At 37.1% G+C, this 11,351-nt stretch overlaps 1 protein-coding gene across 4 annotated transcripts in view; it reads right to left on the bottom strand.

Moving 5' to 3' along the window:
* Window positions 1-6,314: 6,314 nt before the first annotated feature.
* Window positions 6,315-11,351, bottom strand: part of KLHL7 (kelch like family member 7) — a 69,480-nt gene continuing 64,443 nt past the window's right edge. For all 4 annotated transcript variants that reach the window (XM_049642890.1, XM_049642888.1, XM_049642892.1 and 1 more), the window contains 2 exons: window positions 8,659-8,756; window positions 6,315-7,755 (listed from right to left, as the gene is read on the bottom strand). In XM_049642890.1, the coding sequence (XP_049498847.1) occupies window positions 7,472-7,755; window positions 8,659-8,756 (382 nt within the window). In that variant the 3' untranslated portion in view covers window positions 6,315-7,471. The remainder of the gene's footprint in view (window positions 7,756-8,658; window positions 8,757-11,351) is intronic.

Raw genomic sequence — 11,351 nt, 5'->3', positions numbered from 1 at the left:
CGTGGTACTAGGCCTCCGACTTTAAGGGAGGCTTGAGGGTCGGAAATGAGAAGAAAGCAGGTTAAGGAAACAGATCTTCAGCAAGGCCCTGTAGGACAGGAGTACTTGTAGTTTGAGAGACCGAATCGTACTTTTCATTTCTGCTATTGAGGAAGCAAAAATCTGCCCAGCCATTCATCAGGTGGGTAACACATAAAGCCAGTTATAAGGTTAACAGGAAACTGGTTCCTTCAAGGACAGACAGCAACTGAAAAGTATCATAACAACTCCTATAAACACTACATTCTTACACTGAGAAAGTTAGTTGTTTAAAGTCCACATAAACACCGCTATTTGAAATTGTTTTCCTTAAGAATGAAACATCCCATTCTTCCTTGGAGGAGCGAAGAGAGAAGTAGCATCGATTTCTACCCAGGTGTGGAACTTCAGGTTCCTGAAAAGAGCATTCCATATTTTTCTTAATTTTGTAGTTTCCAAGAAAACGACCCTACATCCACTTCTCAGTCCAGATTGGATGTTGATGCCTTTACACACAACTCTGCTTTGCTTTGAGCTTACCAAATTTTACCTAAAATCCATCTTCCCCACAAAATCCTACAACTGTCTTTTCCTTTGTATGGTGAGACACCCTACTCTCCCCCTGGTTCCCAGTCTGCTTAGTTGCAAGGAGGCAATGAATATGAATTTGTTGGAATACAGGTTTATCTCTGGTGGTTTAGGATGATTGGTCATAGTTCTTGCTCACATCTTTGGATTTTGAGTGCAATGGAATCTATCAAAGCACTGGGAATAACTGGTACAACCTAGCTTATTTAAAGTAATCTCTAGGGGTGCCTGGGTGGCTCAGTCGGTTAAGCGTCGGACTTCGGCTCAGGTCATGATCTCAGTTTGTGAGTTTGAGCCCCGTGTTGGGCTCTGTGCTAACAGCCTAGAGCCTGGAACCTGCTTCGGATTCTGTGTCTCCTTCTATTTCTGCCCCCACTTGTGCTCTGTCTCTCAAAAATAAGTACATGTAAAAAAAAATGTTTTAAAGTCATCTCTGTGCCCAACGTGGGGCTCAAACTCACGACCCCAAGATCAAGTCACATGCCCTTCTGACTGACTGAGCCAGCCAGGCACCCTAACCTAGTTTATTAAAAAAAAAAAAAAAAAAAAAAAGTCTATTCAATTCACTTACTTTGAAACTTATTGAAGATTTACAAATACAGTATAAGAGACTATATTGCAGACTTGATGCCCCATCACCCAAATAGTTCCTGTATTTCCTACAAAAACATTCTCCCACATAACCACAGTGCAGTCACCAAAATCAAGATGTTACTATTTATGTACTACTGGGGCGCCCAGGTGGCTCAGTCGTTTGAGTATCTAACTTCAGCTCAGGTTTGTGAGTTCGAGCCCCGCATGGGACCTACTGCTGTCAGCACAGAGCCCGCTTTGGATCTTCTGTTCCCCTATCTCTTTGCCCCTACCCTGCTCATGCGCGTGCAACCTCTCAAAAATAAACAAACATATTTATATTTAAAAAAAAAAAAAGGATCCAGTTTAGAATCATTGTTGCCTTATTCATATTTCTTTAGTCGTCTTCATTCTGGAACATTTCCTCAGTATTTCCTTGATTTTCAAGAGCATAACACTATTAAAGACCTTAACACTACTTCAAGACCTTGATAGCTAGTTATTTGGTAGAAGTTCCTCAATGCAGATTTATCTGATGTTTTCTCATGATTGGATTCAGATTGAGCATCTCTGGTAGGATTATCACAGAAATGAAGCCATGGTCTTCACATTGTACCTCCCAGATTGTGCACAATTTCAATTTGTCTCACTACCTCACTCTGATCACTTGATAAGGTGGTGTGTGCTAAGCTACTTCACTCTACAATGACTCTTTTCCTTTTTGTTATTAGTAAGGACTTTGTGGGGAGATACTCTGAAAGTATAAAAATGTCATTCCTCCTCAAGCTTTTTGGTTCATTCATTCATTTATTCCTATCAGTATGGCCTCATGATTTCCAGTTTTATTCAGTGGGTTATAATCTATTAGTCATTATTTTGAGGTTCATATCTTCCCCAATTTGGCCAGCGAGAGCCCTGTAAGCTCCTTTGTTTTTTGACACATCGCATGATTCTGTGAGCACTTCTTTACTCCTTGGCCCAAAAGATTGCCAGGCTCATCTTATGCATTCCTTGATCCAGTCTTGGAATCAGCCATTTCTCCAAGAATCTTGGGTCTTTTAATGGTACTTAGAAGCCATGATCTGAACTTTAAGTTTTCTGATTGCTGTTGTGAGGTCTTTGCTCCCAAGCCCTTTCATGGGCATTGCTAGGAAATATGTACTATAGACAGACACACATTTACACCAACACATTATTTCTGTGTCTATGTGTATTAGAAACTAGGAGTTTACACTGATAACCTCCAATTCTATCCCAAGATCACAGGATTTATCTTGCTCCTGTATTTCTAACTCCCTCCTTTGATTGGAAGGAGAAACTTGGTTCCCACTGTTCACATTTGAGTAATCCCCTTGTATTAACCAGTTTCTCATTGTGGCCACTGACTTGTCTATGCAAACACCAACATGTATAAGGACTCTGCTGGGTTATCAAAGACCTAAAATAATGTGGCTGAAGCTGTGAGGGTGAGATGGTGGTGTGTGAAGGTAGGGAGATGGGCAAGCCCAGATCCCAATGGAGATCATCTTGGTGGAGTGCTGTGTGAGACAATAGAGCATAGGGCCAATGGATGCAGAATTCAGTAGTGATCAGTCAGGGAAGGGGAAGGTGGAAAAATCAGGAGTGGGGTCACAGGAAGGAATGGTGGAGTGAAAATACTAATGACCCCTCCCTTTTCCTCTTAAAAATCATCTCAAAATAAGAGGGAAAAGCAAAAACACCATCTTTCATTATACTAGGAGATAACCAAAATCTCAAACCACAATTTATGAGGACTGAATGCCCATGGAAGAATATTCAATTACTTAGAAGATCAAATATCTATGTCCCCAGAGAAGGCTGAAAAGCCTCAGGAACTAAAAGCCTCTAGGTAACCAGAGAAGAGTAGACTGAAAGTCTGTAAGTGGTGAAGTTAGAATCTAGCTCCATAAATCCACCTAGTGAGGCAACTATTCGTGCCTGATGGGAGATAGGTTTTTTCTTGGAAAAAAAAAAAGGGGCAGGTGGGGTGACAGGGGTAACCAGAGGTGCCTCAGAATCCAGGACATCAACGACAAAGGGGAAATTATGGTACTGACAAAGCAACTTATGTTTATTGTCCCCTTTGCCTGAGCTCCAGAAATCTTGCAGCCAGGCTTACAGTCCCCTTTTTCCCCAACTTGCCCTCCCCACCCAAGGTCCAGGAGTTTGGAAGTTTATTTTTTTTGAGAATCAAACATCTCAGAAAAGTATCTATGAATCTCCGATAGATCCCCAACAAAAATAAGTGGCCATTTCCTCATCATATGACGAATCTCACTGATAAGTTTTACTTTTTTATAATTATTTTTACAAGTTTATTTGAGAGAGAATGGGGAGGGGGGTGCGGAAGCAGAAAGAGGGGGACAGAGGATCCTGAAGCACGCTTGGTACTGACAGCAAAGAGACCAACATGGGGCTTGAACTCATGAACTGTGAGATCATGACCTGAGCCAAGGTCAGATGCTTAACTGACTGAGCCACCCAGGTGCATCAAAGCTCACTGAAAATTAAGCCCACCTCTGTACACAAAAATTATTTTTAAATGTCTCATTTTAAATATAAATACACAGCCAGGGATCAGATATTTGTGTAAAGACTCCAACAGAAAAGAGCAAACAGAAAAAGAAGAGTTAACTGAAAGACATCAAGGTGTATAGAAAACGTTAAAGAAACTAAAGTATCCCCAGGACAGAATCCTATAGGAAAGAATATTTTTTAAAAAGTGTTCTTAGAAATTAAACATGGCTAGTGAAAACAAATTCAATAGAGGGTTGGAAGATAAAGTCAGAGAAATCCTGTACAAGAACTGACTAAACCAGATCCTGAACCCAATTACTGTTGTTATGAGAGGAGGCTTAAAGGTCTGGGAACTAAAAAGCTTTTTAGTTAGTAACATTTCAGACAATTTCCCAGCACAGATTTTAAAATTTTTATTTCTCCCAAAAATAGCCTTGCAAAGGAGGAAGTTAGGAAGGTGAAAATAAATTCAAACTTTTAAGTCTTTTGAGGCAAATGTAAGAAAAAGAGTGTTAAAGGATTTATCACAGGATGAAAGATGCAGCCTGAAATTGTCTTTCATTTTGCCAAATTATTGGGGCTTAATTTGGTGTCATGTTGGAATGGACTGAATTTTCTGACATTGTGGGTATATGTTAATGGCATCACCCTTAAAAAACAAAATTTCCTCCAAATATTTCCCTTACCCTGGCCTATGCGGCAAATCTCAAATTTTTGCTGTTAACAGTATATAAGGCAAAAGGAACATAGACTGCTTGGTTAATATGTGTTTATTTAATGGCTTGTTTTTGTGATTCAAAATTTCCTTTAAGATTGTAGGTCAGGTTTTTGAAAGCTAAGTCAAAATTGTAATTGAGTACTGTTTTTTTATAGCAACATTTTTTGAAGACATTAAACTTTTTACGTTCAAGTTGTGATTTTTAAAATTTCAACTAAACTTCTGTCATCAAAATCGTGTCACTGCAAAGGATATAGTATTAACATATCACAGGGTGATTAAAAAGAAAGTAGAGACCATTATGTGAAGGACAGGAATTTTGTGGGGAGGAAAAAGGAATAGAAAAAATACTTGCCGATATATCATGTCATCATTACTCATTATCCTGGCATTGACAATTTTGCAGAGTATTTCCAAGGCAGAAAATAGGTACTAATTAGTAATTACTAAGATTACTAACACCACCCCCCTCCCCCCAAACCACTTCATTACAATACATCAAATCTCTCTACATACTTACAGTGTGTTCTAGTCAGTTGATACAGCCTAAAGAAAAGGCTAGTCTGTTTAAAAGATTTCAAATAAGGGGTGCCTGGGTGGCTTAGTTGGTTAAGCATCCAACTTCAGCTCAGGTCATGATCTCAGTTTGTGAGTTTGAGCCCCGACTGCTGTCAGTGCAGAGCCTGCTTCAGATCCTCTGTCTCCCTCTCTCTCTCTGCCCCCCTCCCATGCTCTCTCTCAAAGACAAACATAATTTAAAAAATATTTCAAAGAGTGCTGCATATTCCATATGGGAGATTATTGTATTAAATTAATATAACCAAATCAATATTTCAAAGAGTGCTGCATATTCCATATGGGAGATAACTGTATTAAATTAATATAACCAAATCATGTTAAATGGATGTTCTGCCCTCAAAGAAATTAAAGTGGACATTTTTTTTCTAATTCAATTTCACAAAATTCACAACCCAACATAAAAATATTCAAGATAGGCAAATCCAGAGACAGAAAGATTAATGGTTGTCTTGTTTGGGGTATGTAACCAGGGTGGGTAATGTCCCCCTATAATTCATGTCCACTTGGAAATTCAGACTGTGACCTTATCTGCAAACAGGGTCTCGGCAGATGTTATTAAGATCATACTAGACTGATCTAGTAGATCTACATTGTAGTAGATACAATGACTACTGTCCTTGTAACACCACACCAAGACACAGAGACACATAGGAAAGGACATGTGAAGACAGAGGCAGTGATTTTAATGATGCAATTTCAAGTCAATGTATGCCAAGGGTTTCCAACAACCACCAGAAGCTAGGGGAGAGGTGTGGGCACTTTCTGCCTCAGAGCCTCTACCCAGAAGGAGGCAACTCTGTCAACAACCCGATTTAGGACTTTTGGCCTCTTAAACTGAGAAAGAATAAGTTTCTTTTGTTTTAAAGTCACCAAGTTTGTGGTAATTCATTATAGGAGCCACAGGAAACTAATAGAGGGGACAATGGGGACTGATGGCTAATGAGTATGGGGTTTCTTCTCTGTGGTGATGAAAATGTTCCAAAATTGTGATGCTGACTGCACAAGTCTGTGAGTATATTAAAGACCACTGAATGGTATACTTTAAATGGGTGCACTGTAGGATATGTAAATTACATTTCAAGAAAAGTGTTATGTGCATTAAAAACCCTACATAAATAAAAATACTATCACTATGCTTTTTATAATTTCTTTTTCATTTGAACATTTTTAGGATTTAAGATTATAACCCCCATATAAATAAAACAATGAAGATCAAAACAGAAACAATGGTTCACAAGTTTTAAAAACAACCGTTGCCTAACACATTTAAAATGAAAGATGAATAAAACTTAGCAGTCTATTTTAAGTTAAAAAATATTTAATATAATTGGATAAAAACACTGATGGTGACAGCTTTACATGGCTCATTCCATACATTCCATAATGTAAAAGGGCAAAACATTACTAGGAAAGAAATGAGTAGTTGGGTTTGTAAAAGATTTATTGACCACATAAAAGCAATTAATACGAGATGACAAACATTTAACTCAAATTATTACAAAACTTTTAGGAGATACCTGGGTCAAACCTCTCTGATGCGTCCTGCTAACAAAAAGAAATCATGTATCTTTTTAAATCCATAAGAAGTTCAAAGTCAACATTGATATTGTATAGCTATCAGTGCTATTCTAGTAACCTAGAAATTTACTATAAATAGCTTTATCTTTTGCTAATCATTCTTACTATGATTTTATTTTATTTAACAGTGAGTGAAGAGGCATAATCATTTTTTAACCACGGGGTAAAACAGTACTATAAATTAACCGGCGTGCTAAGCTTGACATTTTGTGTTTAAAAGATGGAATATATTTAATTGAATATATTTCATGAGGACTTGGGTATGTTTCTAAGCCCAAAATGTGTTTATGAAGTTTTGTGAGAGAATATGTGTATGCCTTGACTCACTCTGGCTTGCTTTTAAAATGGAATAAATTTGGCACTAAATGGAACAAATGAAGACAAGCAAAACTAGGTGAGACTAAGCTGTTTCATCGGAGTTGCCTGTCTTGACTTACACTTCATACTATGTCTTCGTTCTTGACTGAACAGAAACAAGTAGACCTACCTACATAGCACTTCTATGATGTATGAAAATAGAATCTAGAGCTAAGATGAGACTGCTTCACTGACGAGCCAATCCCCACTCTGCCATAATCATAGTTACACATGTAAAATTCATTCAAGAATTTGTATTTTCACCAAATGCTTATGATTTTTCAAGTTTTCTCACTAGGTATGTCTTGGTTAAGTGGCCAGCTAAAATATGGTCTTTGAATTAAGTAAGGAAATTCATATAAAAGAAACATCTATTTTATAGCGATCTTACTTTACTTGAAATTTCCTTAAAAACAAAACAAAACAAAACACCAAACTAAACCTTTGTAACCAAACTCTTGGAACAAAGCACTGGTGGCCATATTTTTGAGTCTCCAATAAATCTTGAAGTCCATTCACTTTTCATGTTTCAAGTGTTTCTTCATTTGCTCCACAAGTATCAACAACACAAATTAAACAACTTGTTACTGGAAAAGCTCGGACTTTGGAGTTGGCAACCCATTTGTCTGTCTCAGTATTATATTCAAGGATGTGTCCTAATCGACCCACACCTTGAAAACCCGCCAAGACATAGACTATAGAGCCAACTGCTGCACACTTCACTGTTACACCCTTCCATGGCATTGGTGAGACCATCTTCCATTCGTTTAATTTAATATCATAATATTCCACGTTGTCCAGGCCACCTTCAAAAGAATAAAATTACATGAACGACTATATGAACAATTGTAAGATCTCTTAAAGTATTATTTTTTTGCATTTTCCCAACATTTTATTGCGAACATTTTCAAACATGCAGAACAGTTAAGAATCTTACAATGAATGCCCAGAAATCTACCACCTATTCTTATTTTTACTTTAACATAATACAAATTTAACTTAATTTTTACTTGTTGGTTTAGAATCCTAAATATTTATATTTATTTTGCAAAATTAAAAATGTTCTGTTCTGGAAAAGTAAATCAGTGGATTCTCCTTCTGATTAACTTTGATTATAATTATTCAAATTATCCTTCTGGCATTTATCAATTTACCAATGGCGAGAGACAGGAAAAGGGAAAGAAGGTATTTCTTTGTTATATATTTAAGTAATGCTAAAAGGTACTAAAATGAGGTCTGTGGACTATAGATTCAGTCCAGATTCTCCATAAGATTTTTTATTATAAATTATTTAAGAAAGTAAAAAGTCAAATTTACTTATTTAAAAAATAGTAATATTGATATTTTCATGCAAATTTTAAAAATGTTTAGGAAATTATGCCATGCAGGGTCTGTATACAAATCTTAAAAGTTGTAAAGTTTTTTCTTTTTTTAATTCCAATGTTTCTGTTACTCAATAAGTTCTTTGGTTATTATGATACTACTACCCAGGAAATGTGTGAGGTGGACATTACCTACATTTCATGGACAGCAATGTTAAATACACTGCAATGTCTCATAAAATAGTTCCCAGAAACTATAAAAATAAGTATAATAATGTGTGTGATAAATGCTTGTATTCAGATTTTAAGAAATGTTTACAAAATTTAAGAGAAGGAGGTCTCAGCAAATTCACTGGGAAAGTTAAACAGTGAATTAATATCACATACCCAAGCCATTCTGACCACCTACAGCAAATATCTTGTCTTTTACAAATACCAGTCCATGATTCTTCCTGGCCTCAATCATTGGACACAGCTCAGTCCATCTGAAAATAAAAGAAAGTTTTTAGAGTACTTGTTCACAGGAGGTAAAGTACTCACACTAATTTATAAGAAAGGTTTGTTATCCCAATTAAAGTGGTCATTTACCACTCACCTATGTGTTCACACACAAACACACACACCTGAGAGGCTAGAAAACAAAAGTCTAACATGGTTTTGAGGAATTTATTTAAAGGTCAGGTAAATGGGGATTTTACTCCTTTCAACTTCGATAGAATATGAGAAATAGAGAATATCTGGAGACTGCTAACACGTCTTTGGAGGAAATCCAATCCCTGTAGTTCACAATAATTTGTTAAAATGGTAACAAAAAGAAAAAAGGGAAGGTATTTAAGTATAAAATACTAATATTGTCACACATGGTTTTAATTAATATTTATGTATGAGTAAAATACAAATTTAACACTGGCTCTAGCAATCAGCAAATGAGTAGTATCTGTTACTATTCACATGTCCACCTTCAAATGTACACTCGAATTTTAGGCAGCTCTAGTAACAAAAGTACTGTCACTGTGTCTAATACCTTATTAGCATGTTATTTTGTTCACAGCCACTACTATATGTAATGAGACTGAGAATATAAATGTGGACACAAGTGTTGAAGAATACTAAATCATAGCTAACAGCCTCATACACACAACTGTTACTTTTTTCTATGAGACTCAATCCCTTCTTTTGCATATAATCCAATATACCCAATTGACATTTCTGACTGTGAAGGGAGTACTGGCACACAGGCTTGTTTGTGTCTCAACAGCTAACATATCAAAAGTCTCCAAGCAAAAACAAACAGGAAATTGGACATAAGTGTAACTCTTTAATATGATTATTTATATCTCTTATTTAAAAAGTTTTTTTCTTTAATGTTTATTTATTTTTGAGAGAGAGAGAGCACACGAGCAGGGGAGGGACAGAGAGAGGGAGTCACAGAATTCAAAGCAGGCTCCAGGCTCTGAGCTGTAGGCATAGAGCCCGACGCGGGGCTCGAACTCACAAACCGTGAGATCATGACCTGAGCCGAAGTTGGACACTTAACCAACTTACCCGCCCAGGCACCCCTATCTCTTCTTTTAAAAGTTAAATTTATAATTTTTTCAAAATAATTAGGACATAATGATTAACTGAAATATTAGCAACTGTTTTGTTGCCTTGTATCTATAAATTTTGTTTGTTTTAAAAGATATTTGAAAGTCACCACTCTCATTTTCAGAGCACTCTGTAAGGTGAGGTGGGCAACACTGGTCCTTTTTTTTTTTTTTTTTTTCAGGGTAAATACACATGTTCGCCCATGCTGGTCTTTTCCAGCAAACAGCTCAGACATGGGAGCCACACTGGACCTCCACTGCCTTTCCACGCAGTGAGCTTCATATGGTGAGCTGTCAAAATGCAATAAACATAGTATTTGACTTGGAAAAATTCAAAATATATACCCCTTTCTTCTCCACATATGTCCGTGATATAAAGTAAGAGTATATTTGTACGTATGGTGGGTGGTCTGATGCTAATGATGGTTTGACTTACGATGTTTTGACTTTATGATAATGCAAAAGTGAAACACATACAGTAGAAACTGTGCTTCACATTTTGAATTCTGATCTTTTCCTGGGCCAGCTGTATGATACTCTCTCGTGATGCTGGCCAGCAGCAGTGAGCCACAGCTCCCAGTCAGCCAGATGATCACGAGGGTGAACAACTGATACACTTAGGACCATCCTGTACTTGTACAGCCATTCCGCTTTTCACGTCCAGTATTCAATATATCACATGACCTATTCAACACATTATAAAATAGTTTTTGTGTTAACTGATTTTGCCCAACTGCAGGCTACTGTAAGTGTTTTGAGCATGTTTAAGGTAGGCTAGGCTAAGCTATGATGTCCAGGTTAGGTGGAGTAAGTGCATTTGCAAGGTAACAATATTTTCAACTTACATTGGGTTTATCAGGATGTAACCCCACTGTAAGTAGAGGAAGATCTTTGTAGCTAAATCTCCTGAAGGTTTAGAGTAGGAAGTTTCCCAAAATACATTTTCTTCTTCCTGTAATTTCATATGTGGAGTATGTACTGTGTCCATGCTCTCCCCAACCTGAACTTTAGTGTTTAGAAGTTTTTCTTAAAGTTCTGACTGCATAAACTGTGTCATGTTGTTTCCACAGGCTTCATTTCTTAGCTTCCAATTAAACCAGTTACAAAACACTTAAAAAAGGAAATCACTGTAGCATATAACTTTTCATTTTGGGATGTGAATCACTATAGTCACACTAGCTTTTCACTTAGGGTAAAGTTAAGGGCATTGAAGAGAATATAGAGAATTCAGGTTTCATACATAAGCTCAATATATACAAAAGAAATGCTAAGTTGTGTAAGTTTTAAAATATTCCCCTAAATTGAATGTATTGATCCAGTTTTAAAAAATATTGAGGTTGTAGGCACGCCTGGATGGCTCAGTCGGTTGGGCATACGACTTCGGCTCGGGTTATGATCTCATAGTTCGTGCATTCGAGCCCTGCACTGGGCTCTGTGCTGACAGCTCGGAGCCTGGAGCCTGGAGCCTGGAGCCTGGAGCCTGGAGCCTGGAGC

The sequence above is a fragment of the Panthera uncia genome, chromosome A2, assembly GCF_023721935.1.
Source record: "Panthera uncia isolate 11264 chromosome A2, Puncia_PCG_1.0, whole genome shotgun sequence".
In the NCBI taxonomy this organism is placed as follows: Eukaryota; Metazoa; Chordata; class Mammalia; order Carnivora; family Felidae; genus Panthera; species Panthera uncia.
This window is presented reverse-complemented; position numbering and strand designations above follow the sequence as displayed.